This window comes from Nannospalax galili, unplaced genomic scaffold (genome assembly GCF_000622305.1).
Source record: "Nannospalax galili isolate Female #2095 unplaced genomic scaffold, S.galili_v1.0 scaffold87, whole genome shotgun sequence".
In the NCBI taxonomy this organism is placed as follows: domain Eukaryota; kingdom Metazoa; phylum Chordata; class Mammalia; order Rodentia; family Spalacidae; genus Nannospalax; species Nannospalax galili.
In genome coordinates, this window is record NW_008360320.1 from 9,779,783 (window position 1) to 9,796,782 (window position 17,000).

At 38.8% G+C, this 17,000-nt stretch overlaps 1 protein-coding gene across 1 annotated transcript in view; it reads right to left on the reverse strand.

Moving 5' to 3' along the window:
* Arhgap15 (Rho GTPase activating protein 15) overlaps window positions 1-17,000 on the reverse strand; it is a 612,017-nt gene that overhangs the window by 504,067 nt on the left and 90,950 nt on the right. The window contains exon 4 of the mRNA XM_008825192.2: window positions 7,926-7,987. Coding sequence (XP_008823414.1) covers window positions 7,926-7,987 — 62 coding nt within the window. The remainder of the gene's footprint in view (window positions 1-7,925; window positions 7,988-17,000) is intronic.

A 17,000-nucleotide genomic window follows, 5' to 3' on the forward strand; every position in this document is an offset into this window, starting at 1 on the left:
ACACACTTGTCCTTAAATAAAGAGTCAGTGTTTCAGTCAAATGATAAAAAGTTGGAAAAAGAAAGGAAGAAAACTTTTTACATATTTTCCTTCTGGATTGGCGCCCATTTCTCTTTATAGATATCTGCAGTCCTACAGTGAACTGAAACAGTTGTAATCTCTTTATGCGGGTCAAAGTATCAGGTTAACCCCAAAAGAGAAGGGAGAAGCATTAGGAGGATGTTGTCTAGACTGGGCATGTGGTATCAGAGTCCTTCTTTCGACCATATGTGGTCAGAGTGCAGAACAACCTTACACGGCAGATCCATATTTAACCTGCTTGCTGTGCTTCTCCCTACAGTTTCCATCTTCTGGCAGGGAGCTAGGATACCTTATTTGCTTCCTATCTATAGAAATTCCTGGAGAAATGGTTCTGATCTGAAACTGTTTTAGATGTTGATCGTTTATAGAATTTGCTGGCAAAACTCTTCAGTTCCTTAAACTTGGAACTGGAACTGGTTAGAACTGAACACACATGAAATCCAATTATCTCACTGTTCTGTCTTAGGACTTTGAACTGCTTTTCCCTCTACCCTGTTAGGTAACTGGAAGCACAAGTCCGAGGGAGTAAGAACTGAAGGCCTGGGGAGCTTAGTAGTGTGAATGGTTGTGACACCTTACATGAAATGAGGTTTCATCTTTGCTTTGTAAATGGAAAACCTTGTCTTCGTTGTTTTAGAATGAGAAGGAAAACTATTCCAAGAACTGAATTCTGTAGCTTGAAAATAATTTCATTTCAAAATAAATACTAAAATGTGACTGACAAACTTTTAAATACTCTTTTCACTTCAATTTCTCCCATGATTTATTTAAAATTATCAGTGACATAAATTATTTTGAGTAACCAATATGAGTTTTATTGTCTAGCTAAGTTTACATTCTCACACCAAAAATGATGGCATTATTAATGTCTCCATTTACTAATATAGAAAATGAATCTCAGAGAGTTTAAATGACAAATTTATGATCACAAATTGTACATTAAAAGCCAAATCTGGTTTCTCTGAAAACAGATCTTGAAATATACTAGTTTATGGTGCATTTTTATCCATTATAAATTGATTAAAGATATCCTTAATGTCAGAAAGCAGCAAAGTTTGGTGAGATCTTCAAATTATTCAAACTGTGGAAAGGTGTGAGAACAAATCATCCATCTGGGTTGTCTTATTAACTATTTTGCCTGGTTCTTTTAAGAAGGATTAGCAGTCTTACCAGTCCCTAACTAGATACCTGAGCTTCCTCCTGACTTCTTCGACAAGTCAATAAAAGCAGCTGCCACTCTGCACAAAGTATGCTACTAATTTATATACACCGTGCACTTTGAGCACTTAATCAATCACAAGTATCCATTAAGCACATACTGCATGCCAAACAATTCCAAGAGATGACTAGAAAAAGAAAAATATGAGAAATCTTAAGGATTTTTATCCCTGACTAGAAGAGAGACCCTAAGCCTAGAAACAAATTCTTTGAGGAACTCTTTAGAGGTGGGTCATGGACTGATACACTAGGGAAAATACTGACACTCATTGAGGCTGTACAACTCTCTAAAGGCACAGAGTCTGAAAAAAAGAGCTTCAGGCCTGTCTTAGTGTCCCAAAGGGCCAAGCTTATTTTGAAGGCTCAGGTGTTACTATGGTAGGGTAGTGTGGCTCTTCTGTTAGTTGTCCTGAATGTGTCTGTGCAGAGAGGCCCACGGCAGGAGTTAGAAGGAAGTAAAGCATATTCTCAAAGAATCTGCAGAACCTCTTTCTCTTTGGAGCAAAGCTGCCTCTTTGCCTGATTCATGACGTCCATCCCATCTCCAGGTCAGCAAGTAAGCCCATCCCCTCACAGGAGTCAGCTAATGCCTCCACATTTCACAAGAGTTGCAGTAGTTCATCCTAGTGTTTCACACAGGAGAAAAAAATCAAGCTGTTGAATAGATTTATGGGCTAAGCAAAACATCTAGCTAGGGAAGTCTGGAGGCAGAATAAGCAAGATAGCACCAGGTCGCCACACAGACTGCCAGGTAGCAGTCCATGAGGGCTTATTGCCAGAAATTTACTGTAGAGAAAGCTCCTCAGACAAAAGAATGCAGCTATCTTTCCATTTTCTACAGACAAATCATATCCAATAGGAAACAAAGGTGATAACTATGATATGAAACAAGTAGAGGCAAATTCATATCACAGCAGCTATTTTAATATGTGCAATTGACAGGATAGTTTATACAAGTGGAATACTCGACAGAACATTTCTAAAAGAAATGGTGAGCTGTTAAGTGGAAAAAAATAGAAGGGAGGGGGCCGAATCTTGACAGTTAATAGCATGACATTCTACCAAACGGACACCGGATGGCAGCACATAATAACCACAACTTGTAACTGCTTGTCTGGAGAATGATGGAAATGGTCCTTAAAATATTCATCGCCATTTCAAGGAACTATGAACTTGAGCTCCAGGTTTAACACATTAATTTCTGTACACATCAAAGCTTGACATCCTGCACTCCACCCACATGGTTCCTTTGCATGACATCACAGTGAAAAACCAAAAGTTAGAGGAAAATAGATGTGAGATGCCTTCATAAATTTTGGACTGTTTCCTTTGGGCCACCTGCCCCTGCTACCTGATTTGGTCATTCTGGAATTGATTTGAGTCTGTGTTAATGATGGCAGTGGAAGTGATTTGTTCAAGTGCCCCTGTGCTTTACCATAACATCTTTCAGACATTTAGATGGTCTTTTCTGCTCTCAGGTCAGCAGGTCTGACATCTTCTTTCTCATACTGTAATTTTTCTTGTAATTTAGCTTTACTAAAAGTGAGCCAAGGAGACATTTGAGGTATACAATGTACATCTATCAGTGTCTCAATAATATAAGATAGATTGGGTGTGTGTTAACTTATTGCCAGACTGAGCAAAAGAGTACTAAAGGAAACATAAGTTCATACTAGGAGCGTACCTAGTAACATAACCTAAAGAAAAGCCCGTCCCGATAACAATGATTAACATACACTCGCACATGCACACACACATAACCAAAGGTCTAAAAGCAATGGGCCTCGGATGAAGGCAGGCAACAGTAGACATGACCACTGCAAGCGTATCAAATCTGTCCTCACACTCTTCTTCTGTCCATATTCACCCCAGTATTTCCATGCCCTTCTGAAAGGAGGGACAGACTGAGAATATGTGATGTGCAGAGCCACAAAGGAACCAACAAAGGAGAAATGTCTAAACAGAGACTGTGCGGTACCGGAGTAGCATGAAAGCGTGTTTTTTTTTATTTTTGCAAATTTAAGCTCTAATAAAAACTATTATGAAATCATCATGGAGCTTCAGGCAGGCCAGGACTACTTACAGTTTTGAGGATGAAATCCCCCAAATGAAAAGATTCCCAAGCTTCATCACAAAAGCCGAGGCATAATTTCAAGGTTCATAATTAAAAATTAAAGTTGAATGCTGAATGAATTCTGCTTTCAAGCCTGTCAGTGTATCACAGGGGAGACATGTGTAACCTCATTTCCAAATAAGGCTAATTTTAGGGCCTTTTATGAATGTAAGATGTAGCCAGATTCTCTTTCCTGTCACCTCTTGTTCACATAGGAGTCAGCTTTTTTCTTATGGAAGAGAAAACACATAAAAGAGAAATAAAGCCAAATAAAAAGGATGACAAGGAAAGGCAAGATGAAAAGAAGGAAATAATGCAAGGTGTGGCTGACCCAGTATGCCTTTATGCATAGAAAACTTTTTAGATATTTAAAGATATTATTTATTAAGGCCAGCTGAAGCCCTTAGAATTGTAGGCGGCATGAAACAAAAGAACAAGCCTTGCTTCTTGGCCTCAAGCAGCTTAAAGCAAGTGATAGAACAAGTAGGTTTCAAACATGGGACGAGGTTAAATTCTATGACATAAGACTTGAGAGAAAGGAGAGATTAAGGCAGTAACTGTTTCCACATTTGAAAACCAGGAAATAACAAGGAAGCATATATTTTAATATTACTTAAGCATTACTAGGATAACAATTAGCCAAGTACCTGATGAAATATCTATGCATAGATATTAATATCTGTGCATAGATTAATATGATTAATATGCACATAAATCATTACAATTTATAAAAACAATATAAGATCCTTGAAAATGGGAAGCAGCTCATAGGAAATCTCATATAAGTAGTAAAAATTATAGTAAATAGGGAATATTATTTAATAGTCATTAAATTATCAAAGGGATAAAATGTACATAATTTTTCAAGGTAATGACTTAACTGGTTATTTTGTTGACAGTGATAAAAGCAAATAGACTCTTTGGGTAAGTAATAATATGCACTGTGATTTATGTTTTGAGATTTTGTGTGTGTGCATGTGTAGTGTGTAATGTGGTATACGCATGTGTTCACATGTGTGGAGGTATCTTCTCCCATGTGCACGCGTAGGGAGGTCAGAGGAGAGCATGCGGTGAGCTGATCTGTCGTGCTTTGCCTTATTCCCTTGACAAACGGAAGTCTGCTCATTCAGCTATGCTCCTGGGATCCACCTGTCTCTGCCCATCCGTGTGGCACCACCAGGCATGCAAGTCCATGCCAGACATTTGCATGTGAGATCTGGAGATCTGAAATCAGGTCTTCATGCTTGTACAGGAAGCATTGTTACCCACTGAACCATCTTCCCAGCACCTAAGGTTCATTTTTAAAGGGCTTGCAATTTGACAGGGTAATCCCGGCTTCTATAGAATTTATCTATAGAAAATACAAAGGAAAAAGTAGCAGGGATTAGGAAGTATTTTGCAATTTTAACCTTTTAGTATAAAACTTGACTCAAATAAAAACTGAGAGTAGAAATTATGTCTATGTGCTACAGTGCACGTGAAGGGTGGGATACCATGTGTTATTAAAATGGTGGCTATTATATGCAATATATTCAATTCGTAAAGTATTTATAATAAACACATTTACAATGTCTAAACCCGACATAAAGAATCACTATCTATAATATATTATGAATTCTCTCAAATCATATCAAAGCAAGAAGACCAATAGATAATAATTGAAGCTCATGAATGAGTGATTTTCAGGATGTAGAATTTGAGTGACTCTAAGCAAGTAATGGAAGTTAGGCTCAACTGCAATACCAATGAGGGAAACATCACTGAGGGAACATTTTTTGGTCCCACATTTGACAACATCAACAATAGACTGTTGGATTGGATTGTGTTGGATTGGACTATGGAGAAATGAGATTCCTTCTGTAATGCAGAATAAACTGGTGCGAATTAGTGTGGACATTCCGGAGAAGTTATGTCAGTGCCATGCAGCGGACTTATGTGTCAGAGCAGTATTAGCTCTTGGGTACAGTTTCCTGAGAGAATTTCTAACAAGCTTAAAGGACACAAGAATGTGTATGTTTTTACAATATTTATATGGTTGGAAAGAGATAGTGAAAACTTAAATGTTTCTATCTTGGATACTTGGGCTGATAAAATTTGGTACAGATACATAATGGAAAATGGAGAACAACTGGAAGGAATAATAGTTTTAAACATAGCACCGTATGGGGCTGGAGAGATGGCTCAGCAGTTAACAGCACTGCTGCTCTAGCAGAGGACTCAGGGTTCTGTTCCCAGTACCTACATGGCAGCTAACAACTGCCCTTAGCTCCTGTTCCAGGGGATCTGACACCCTCTGCAGGCATTGGACGACACGAGTGCACTTACATACATGCAGGCATTACACTCATACACATAAAGTACAATTAATAAACAATACAGTACCATAATAGATGTTCAAGCTCTAATATTGAATGAAATTAGCAAGAAACGTGAAGTTTTTGATACGAGCTGCTTATGCAATACAGAACACATGAATACACACACCATTACATACAGCTATTTTTGTTGTTTGGTCTATTTGTTTTGAACTAAATAGAAGTATAGAGAGTGGGTTTAAGGAACAATTAGAGCATATATCCAGAGGAGATTGATATGAGAGTGGGAGGCAGAATAAAATAAAACCAGCTAAGGATCTTTCCCCAAATAGTAATAACACAGAACTGTAAACTGAAGGGTGTAATCAATTCAATTCACTGCACCTGGGATTTCTAAAAGAGGAAAACTAAAATTTATGTACCTTTAAATGAAAAAAGTCTGAAAGAATGCATAATGGTATGTAAACTGATTGAAAAACCAAACAGACTAGAGCTCAGTCCAACGCTTACATGAACCCAAACTACGATCCAGACACTGCACTCATTAATTTTAATATGCAAATAGAACACATGTGTGCTTGTATACACACTGAAACTGCCTACAATGTGTTCATGAGAGTTGGCAGGGAAAGGGCCTGCTCTGTGCCTCTGTGTGCTCAAGACCCCAGTTCTAGGAGAACATATTACAAGACTGGTAAATATATGGAGAATAGGCAAGGGTACGTCACAAAACCACCATGACAGGCCATAACTTTGTTTTCATGGCTCTCCTCCCCATTTTTGCACGAGGCTAGAGGGTAACATTGACCAGTGCTATCATCACCTCTGGTCTCCCAACCCCAGGGAAGACTAGGTCTACTGACGTTGAGTGGTCTTCTAGGCATGGGGTGAAGGCGTGGGGACTCAAGTGGTAGGTAGGATAAAAAGCAGTATTGGCTTACTTCTTCTGGCAGTGGTGTTGCTGTACCCCGCACATGTCTGAGCTGATGTGGGGTGAAGAAAGAAAAGCATCAGGCTGGGCTAGTGAGTCAAAGATGCCCAACTGTGCCCTTTTAGAGCCTGACTTGTGGTTCTTTGGAGCACGGAGCAGCCCAGTCTTAAAGCTGCCTTGCATTTGATCTTGTGCCTCCTGCACTTTCCAGAAACATGGCTATGAGGCCACTGCCAAGAAGCAGGCTAGGAGAAGGTTCAAGGCCTTGTTTGCCTTTCAAGAATAAGATGCCACATGGCAGAAAACAGATTTCCTATTTAAAATTAGAATAGCTTTTGTAAGTTGTGGAATTATGAGTGACACTCCCATTTTACTTCCTTCAAATAAATATAAAAACAGTCCATGGCAGCCATCAAACAAAAACATATTTTATTCTCTGGTGCTGGCTAGTGCAACTTTCTAGTGATGAACTGCATAATTTCAATTAGCAGGTGCCTCACTGTGTAGCTAACTGCTATATTTTTCCTACATAGTTTTAACAGTTAGTTATATACTCACAAGTAAATGTCTCTCAGTTTCAGTATTTTCATGTACCTTTATAAGCTTCCATATTCCCTACCACAAAGCTAAATATATAATACAAGTGATATAGGAAATACCAAAAATTCTAAAATAGAGATGACTGCTTTTAAATATCCTGCATAAACAACATAGCTAGCATCTTTCTTGACCCACCAATCAAAATTTTCTTTTTTCTTGAATATTTTTGTCGCCTCCCTGTCCCTTCCACCACAGGGAGTTTTTCACTTTTACATTTCCTTCACTTATTTTGTTCATGACTTTGTTTGTCTTTTATTTTTCCCAAATGATTTTTATTTTGAGCTATAAATGGAGTTCAAGTCTTCTATCCTTCAAACAATTTCTCAATGTATTGCATAGAAATCTTTTCATATTGCAAATGAATTCATTCATACAACCCCAATCTGTTAATCCAGAAATAATTTTCCCTTTTTATGCTTTAAAGATTTCTAGTCCTAAATAGACAAGACATCAGCCACTTTTGCATTCTGGGCAACACTATAGATTATAATGTCGTTCTTTGAAAACTAAAACTACATTAACAATATCCATGTCAATAATGGCAATTGAAGAGACTCTTCTAATTAAGTTTCCTGAGGCCCTTCCTTCTTAAACAATAGCAGCGAAACAAGTTAAGGATGTGGGAAACTAGCAGAGTTATGTAACAGAGCTGAAGAACTTTCCTTACCTTAGTTTCTTTCCTCCATCTGCAATTTTAGCTCTTTGAAGATAACCTTCTTTTTCAACCATCTGCAAGAAGAATGCATATGTTAGAACTGTGACAAACTCCTATGCATTTTTAGTATGAATGAGCCCAAGCTTTCCAAGCAAGAGCCATACATACAGTGATGGAAGTTTCCAGTCACAGAACTTTATTTATAATACATACAAGACTTACAGGAAGTGCCTACAAGATCACAGTCTTTACAAACCTTTAAATATCCAAAGACAGGTTCTGAAGATGAATAGGAACAGTTTGTTAGACAGTGCTGCACCTTTACTCACATTCCTTTCTGAGCCCTAAAGTCACTTGCTTAAGAATACAAACTTAGACGATAAAACAAAGTCAATCATTTCCTTAATTTTATTGATCATACTTAGGAAAGTTATTCATTTGCATCTTCTCCTGCTGAAGCCAGGAAAAGGAAAAATTCAACAGAACAAGACTGACCCTGTTGAATCATGGAAAAACACTTACAACCCCAACATTCAATGCCTTTTGGTCAGTTAGTTAGAGACCCTGCAGTGGCATACTTCTCTACGGTGTGCGCTCGCTTTTCTTTTCTTATTTCTATGTCTTGGTTTTTTGTTGCTAACACAGCTGCAAGCTCCATATAGGGCATGCAACAATTCATTATAATACCCCAGAGGTGTTTGTTAAGTTCCAGAGAAAATAAATACCAATGCAGATTGCAATGTTTCTTCTACAATAGTGGTGCTACTAATTAGTGGCCTACTTCTATCATCTTGTTCCAGTTCTCAGTCTGTGTTCTATCTTCTCACTCTTAAAGAGTGGCCTGGGTCTACTCCCTGATGCTCTGTGTCTAACAGTAGAGGTCTATAGTCCCTCAGCATCACTCATATGATCTATATCCCTGAGTGTAATGGTCCATCTACTGTGACTTCAGTTCAAAACTCCTATACACATGAAGCAGAATTTCAACCCATTTTAATATTTAACCTGTAAGGCTTTAGTCAGAGGGCATCATACTCATGTGTATGTGTTTCCACTCTTCCCTTATCATTATGGTGGCTCCTATACTTAATATTGTAATAGCTTTACATTATTGCAATAGAAGATTTACATCTTTACTATGAGTCCATTGAAAGAAAAGGACTGTCCCTTCCCTATCCTGCTGGAATGAAGAGTTAAAATAGTTAGGTCGGATGAACAAATGAGCGAATGATGCATATTTTAATATTTAAATTTCTTTACAAAAATACCTTATTTATTATTTTTATTTTTATGTGTATGAATGTATTTCCTGCAGGTATTAAGCTCACCTATGTTGTGCAATGCCTCTGACAGAGGTCAGAAGAGGGGGTTGGAATCCCTGGAACTGAGGTTACTGATGGTTGTTAGCTATCATGTGGGTGCCGGGAACTGAGTCTGGGTCCTCTGCAAGAGTAGCCACTGCTCTTAACTGCTGAGTCATCTCCCTAGCCCCTATCATTTAAATTTCTACAGAAATTGTAAAAATTAAAAAAAATCACCTGCAATATGACAAGTGAAAGGAAAAGACACCTGAGAATAGTGAGTTGTTCCACACACTTAACTGGCACCAGTAAAGAACTGCCTCTGCTAAGGCTCACTCTACAGGTGATATAGAGATGACAGTCTCCTGATATGTAGAGAGTTATGTCCTAATATATGGCAAAGCACTTACCCTTTAAAATATGTTTTATAAATACATTTTTATTGAATAAATGGTGGAAGTGTATAGGGATAATGATAATCAGAGAAAAATGTTTTCACATATATACAGATTTAGAAGATTCCTTTCTTTCAGTATATTATCCACAAGTCTGCAACATTCTAAAGATGCTTTCAAGGATAATATTTATAGCCATAGTGTCACTTTTCTTATATTTGGATATTTGCTTTGCCTACTTCTTAATTCTATGTATTTTGTTTATACTCAAATCCCATAGAAGCTCTGAGCATTGATGGTTTCTATATAAATTAGGAGCAAAGATTTATTTTCAGTACCAGTTAGAATCATAGAAAGTCTCTTTCTGAATCCATTTTTTATGTAAACTTTTGTGAAAACAAAATAGCTACCAAACATGAGGATTATCTTTATCAGAAAGCTACAAAACCTCCCAGCCTATTGTAAAAATTGATGGATAAATTCTCAGTTAAAATTATTGCCTTTTCAAAAATATTCCCTAAAAATGCCAGGTGTTGTGGTACATACCTTTAATCCCAGCCCTTGGGAAGCAGAGGCAGGCTGATCTCTGTGAGATCTGGGTCAGCCTGGTCTACATAGTGAGTTCCAGCCAGGCTAGGGTTAGTGAAACCCTGTCATAGAAATGTATTGTTGACTATTTCTCTTAAAGGAGAAATGAGAAAGAAAAAGGTTGATAGCCTTCCAAGAAGAACTCCACCTGAGCATGTTTGAGATATGGTATATAAAAATAAATCCACTACATAAGGAACATCCCAACAGACCATGCTGAACCTTTCCCAGACTCCCTGAGAGTAAGGCAATAACAGGTTTTATTTCTTATGTTAGAATTCAGTTAATGTGATATCACTGCCATCAATGGCAGAGTAAATTTCCAAAGTCAATGTCACAGAATTCCTAAGAATAACAATCTAGAAATCCTTGGAGAATGCTGGTAGAAAAACTGAAGCAACTGAGCTATCAACTTCCAAATTCCAACCTGACTTCCAGGTTGTGAGAGGACCCTAGTGATTATCTTTGCATTGTGTTCTACTATTGACACATTTACTACTACCCTGCAAACTTTTGTGTATCAATGTGAGTATGATCCATGCACGTTTTTAAGCATATTCCATACGTGGCTTAGAATCTCATACTCATTCTCACCACTAGGATCAAGAGTTCATTTCTATACATGGTCTCTCTTCCATACTTGATGTACAGAGATTCATTCTTTCAGCAAATTCTCAATTAATCATGCTCCATTCTGTGAAATATCAACCACTCTGCTTACATGAGAGATGCAAGGATTAATATGATAATTTTTATCTTATTGAGGCTTAAACCCCTATGAGTTCACATCAGGATATCGTGTTGTTTCTGGAACTGATACCATTCTTTACTCCATTTCCATGAGATCTGGTCATTCGTCAGTCTAGAGCATAAAACTCCAATTGACTTCCTACACTGAACAGGCTGTTTTGTTCCAGCTCCATATTGGTAAAGAAGACTTCTTCCATGGGGTGGAGTTAATTGCCTGAGTATTCCATGTTATCACTGTGTTCTAGGCACTAGGAAGCAGTCAGTATGAGAGGCTCAGAGTGAGCTGAAAGATATATTAACACAATCAGAAGACTGTTATGTATTTCACATCTGGGTTTATATATGGTGACTTATTAATTATTCTAATTATGTTGTTAGCCCCGTGGTCTGAAAGAACAATGATCTATAAATTTCATTTGAGCATGTTGGTCATCTACAGCTAAGATGGTCTTGTCTTTAGTGATTTACAAAGTTACATATAGCTTTAAATTTAAGTTAAATGTGCTTTGGAGCTATTTGTTCAATGTCCCCAAGAAGCCCTATTTAACATTGCATGGCAGAAAAGATCAGCAATTTGTCTGTGTTGGATGGCAGCCAGGCTACCAGCACTCAGACTGCTCAGCAGAATCATCTGTGCTGAGATACAGCTGAGAAGAATGGATGGCTGTGGACTTCCCAGAGAGAACCAGTTTGTCAGCCTAGGTTGGAAGAGACAGACAGGGCAGGAGAGAATACAACTTTTGGTGAATTCTCACAAATATAACAGAAACATGAACCTATAACCTCACAACCTGTGTTTTTTTATATGAAGGTTTTGTGTTGTTACCAGATACAGTTGCAAACAACAGGTTTTCAATTGCAGCAGTCAAGTGAACAGTTTTGCTAAGATGCATGTTTACAAATGAAAGTGAGCTAAACTGCTGAGGATGTGGCTTTTAACACCAGAACCACATTGTTCTGTGCCTTGTGATATTTGCTCTGCTCATGTGTTTAAGCTGCTGCTCTCTCCTCCTTTGTTCGCATTCTGTGTTTCTTGGCAACCGTCTGAAAACATCTTCAAGTCCTTAGGTCATCTGATGTAGAAAGTCAGAGACTTAAGTCGAGTGTCAGAACATCCCCATTGATGTCTGTGTGGTACTATCAAGGGATCATCATCTCTATAAACAATGATACCACTGCAAATAATACTTTTTTCTGAAGCCATAAAACTGAGGCAGACCCCATTCCTAAATTAGGATGACCCCTCTGAAGGGGGATTTTGCCAGGTGAACTATGTTTATAGCTGACCGAGCCTCTTCTAAGGGGAAGTTTGCATCATTACAACCCTGGACCACTAGAACTTTTAAATTGACCCAGCGTTTAACAATTTTCCTATTTAATAATGAAGTAGCTACTGAAGTTTTAATAGTTCACAGTGCTATGCCAAGAATCTTATTTTATGATTTCTATTAAAAACAGTAGATATGGACATATTTTGTTATATCACTTTATACCCATGCAATGCCTCTCTATCATTCTTAGATTCCTTTTACTTTTCTAGGACCTACAGAAAGAGACATTTCTGTTACTCTTTTTTTCCACTAGTGGTTTCTTTCTTTTGACATTGTCTTCAAGTTACACTGTGATGTTAATCTTGATTGACAACTTGAATGGATTTAAGAATGATTATGAAATAAGTGACGCATACCTCTGGTGTGATTGTACATGCATTTCTAGAGGAAATAGATTATTAATTGACATTTGAATACATTACTGGGAGGTGGTGGAACTGTGTAAATCTGTGCCTGGAAGAAGGAAGTAGATCACTGTCTTTGCACTATTTTATACTATTATTGTCTTTAGTACTACATTGCAAACTTTCAGATGTCTATGTGTGTGTACACATTTACCTCAGAGAAGCTATAACTTGCCCTACCCACTTCTTGTTACTGTTCTAATCTTCCTGTTCTCTGTGAGGTGAAAAGCCTCTTCTACCACATATTCCTGCTACCCATAATGTTCTTCTATTCAAGCACCTGAGGCTCAACACCATAAACTGAATCTTTTGTAAACACAAGCCAGATTAAGTCTTTCATCCTCTGAGGTTTCTCAGGCATTTTCATCAAAACAAGAGATGTAACACACACACACACACACACACACACACACACACACACACACACTCCTTTTCCTTTTGAGACTCACTGGTTATGTTTTCTTTTCAGTATATAACAATTTTTACACTGTCTTTCTGTATTTGATATGCTGATAATATTAAGTGCTTGTAGTGGACAAAAACCTGTAAGAAAGGAAACAAGGTATTGGGGATGTAGCTCAGTCATAAGACCTGTGCAAACACAAATAGATAGGGGTCCAGCATGGATGGGGGGAGGTGGGCAGGAAGCCCCATCACTGGCTGAGAATCTATTGGCAAGTGATAAATGCTATGAGGGGGTGAGTCAACTTTATTTACTCATGAGACAACTGGTAGGTTTACCAGACTCCAAGGGATACACCATACCCAAGAGCATTTAGGAAATACATATTAGACCTCGGTAAGCCTTTAAAAAAGACAAATAATAACAGAGGACATAAAGTCGGGGGGAGGTGGTAAGGAGGAGATGAAGAGAGAGGAGGGGTCTGAATATGATCAAAATACATTGCATGAAATTCTCAAATCAATCAAAATATTTTTTAAAAAAATATTGTAAGAGCCAGAGTTTGGAGAAGAATGAGGAGAAACTGTCTTGTGGACATGTAAGAATCATGGCACTGGTGAACTCACAGCTACCGTTGTTGCCTGCAGAAGACCTATACACCATCAAACCAGTCAACATTCTAGAATGGATGGAGGAGGGGCACAGGGAGTCCCACCCCTGGGTGAGGAGATGGTGACAGTGGTGGCTGCTGGAGAAGGGAGAGTTAGTTTTTATAGGGGTGTGGTCTTTGGTAGGTTGACCATGCTCCACTGGATGGTCCCACACTCATATGTATAAAGACACCACAAACTGGATTCAGTGACTTATAAAAATAAAAAAATGAAAGAGTACATGAAGTTGGGAGAGGGATATGGAAAGGGTATCAGGGAGAAACTGAAGAAGGATACAGGGGACAAATATGCTTGACACGTATTTATTCACATATGAAATTTTCAAAGATTATGTAAAAACATGCACTCATGTTCAGATATTGTATATGTATTTTTCAGGGGGTTTGAATTAGGACATTTCCCTCTGATTTTTATGCTACCTAATCTTCATTCATCTCTCCTATCTCTCTCCCTGTCTAGCCCCCCTCCTCCCTCCCCAATTTACCCCCATTTTCCTTATTTTCCCTTGATAATACCTATATCCTATCGTCCACTCTCTCTTCAGTTCCTTCTTCCCCTTGACCCACACGATTCTTTGTATGTCCTTCCTTCTTCCCTTCCCAGTTGAATACCCCATTTTCTTCATTTTCCCCTTGGTAACATCTGTTTCCTACTATCCTCATCTCTCAGAAACAGTGCCAGACAGAAGAAACCTTCTTTTGAGTTGTTGGTCAAGGTAATCCAAGAGACACCTAAAATAACAATGGCTATTGGCACAGCCCTTGTTGACCTCCCAGAACTGGACGGCCAGACCCTATTGCTAAAATCAAGGCATACTTCAGACACAAGACTTGGAGCAATGGAGCTGGAGCTAACTTGAAAGCCTTCTCCCTGAGGAATAGCTCTCACAGTTCTAGAAGATACTATGCAAGCTTCTAATGGAGAAAAATCAATCAGTGGTCCAACCCAGCTGTGAAGCCTAATAACCAAAAAGATTAGCAGAGAAAACTATCTCTACTGGTGCAGTTGTGGCACTGTTATCTAGGGAGGAATCAATAGCTATCTAATTCCACTTAAAACCCTCTCAGTGGGAAGGAACTCATGGGTGGCACGGTATATATAGCCAAATATACATGATGGGGGGGGTCATAGATCCTAGAGAAAACCCTTTCTCTGTCATATCTCTAGACAAATGAAATGTCTTACTGTATGCTAAATATGGATCTTTATACTTACAGAGAAGTATACAGTACCCCACTCATCAAAGAAGCTTCTTTTTGCAACAGATGGAGGCTATTACAGTTCCACAACTGGTCACACACAGAGAATATATGTCTGAGAGATGCTCAGTTCTAAGTGACACATCTACAGTGGAACCTCTATACCTAAGGATCATGGAACATAGCAGAACAGGGATTAGAGAGAATACTAATGTATCCCTCAACTCTCACCAGCAAAACTTCCTCATACAGCAGAATGTGATGCACACAGAAGACCACAACTTGCTAAGTTTTAAGGAATAAGAGACCGCAGAGTGCTTGTCCCTGGATAGGACTCCTATACCAAACCTCACTTACCCATGGCTCATGGACCACTGGAGAAGAGGGGGTGAAAAGATTTTAAGAACCAGGGTTGGTGAATGAACATAAGGAAACAGAGGCTTTCAGAACACTGGGAACTTGTTCATATGAATTTGCAATAATGGTGACAGCAATCAGACAAAAAAATCTTAGCATATAATGAAGGAAATTGGTAGCAGACCCCAGCCTTAGCCAATGAACTATTAGGAACTGATTACTGCTGGGTCAAGGGAAGTAGATCTTCTTTAAGGGAGAGACTCTAAACAGGCTGACTAGACTCCAGTGGATGAACTTGCATTGAGGGACATGTAGGTACAAATGCTTGACTGAAGGGGGCTTGACATATGAGACAGAATGCATGAAATCCATGGGGAACATGGGAGACTATGGGAGGCACAGATGGGGAAGGGGGTCTAAATTTGATTAAGTTCTATTACATGAAATACATAAAATTAAATAAAAATATTTTTAAAGAATATGTAAATGTGTTATATTTTTAAAAAGTCAAATGTGGCTTTGTGCTGTATTTCCAGTACCTATAATTCCAGTACTGGGAGGCAGAGGCCGGTAGATGCCTAGGACTCGGTGGCCAGGCTCATCAGTAAGAGATAAGTTCAGAAAAAGACTGTCCCAGGGAGCTCCCAGAGTCTCCCAAAACAATATAGGTTGTTATCAATGTTCTTGGCTGCTTACCAGAACTAGATGGTAAGACTCTATTGCTAAATGTATTACACACCTAGGATTCAGGACATAAAGAAATTAGGATTTAGGACACAAAGAAAGCAAACTGGAAATGAGATGAAAATTTCCACCCTACTGACTAGAGTGGATAGTGCTGAAAGGTGCTATACACTGTTGCAAGCTGTTGATTCATCAGTCTTCCGATTTCAGACCCTGTGTGCTACACTACTGTGCTGGACTGCTGCAGTTATCAACTTAATACACCTGGAAAGAGGAAATCTCAGTTGAGAAACCTCCTATATCAGACTGGATCTCTGAGCATGTCTGCGAGGCATTTTTTTTTTTTTTGATTATTGAGTGAAGTGAGAGGGTTCAACCCACTGTAGATGGTGACACCCCTGGGTGGGTGGTTATGGGTTGTATAAGAGAGCAAGCTGAGCACAGCCAGAAGAGCAAGCCAGTAAGAAACATAACTCCACAATCCATCCTTCGTTGCTGGCTCCAAGTTCCTGCCCTGGCATCCCTCAAGGATGAACACTGATAAGAATGAGTAAGGCAAAGAAACCCTTTCCTCAGCACACTGGTTTTGATCAGTGTTTTATCACAGCATCAGATAGCAAAGTAGAACAATTACCAACCTGCCAGTCACGATATTCCCTCGGGTGCATTAGTGGCATCATGGTGCAGGAGAAGCAACTGCTTCTTCATTTGATCTGAAGCACACTCCAGTGCCTGAGCTGTAATCCTGGTCAAAAGCCTATGGGTCGTGAGGTCCCAGGTCCTATGGGAGAGTCTACGACTAATGTTTTGTTAACTATACATGTAGTTAAAATGTCTTGTGGATGCTTATCTTTATACCCAGGGAGTGCTACAACTCTCAGCCTTAGAGAAGCTTCTTTCAGCAGTGGGAAATAGTTAAACCAGAGGCTCATAACTCATCGAAGTACAGAGAATAAGGGAAAGCTGAGTAACCAACCTCAGCGGGAAATGTTTTATATATATAT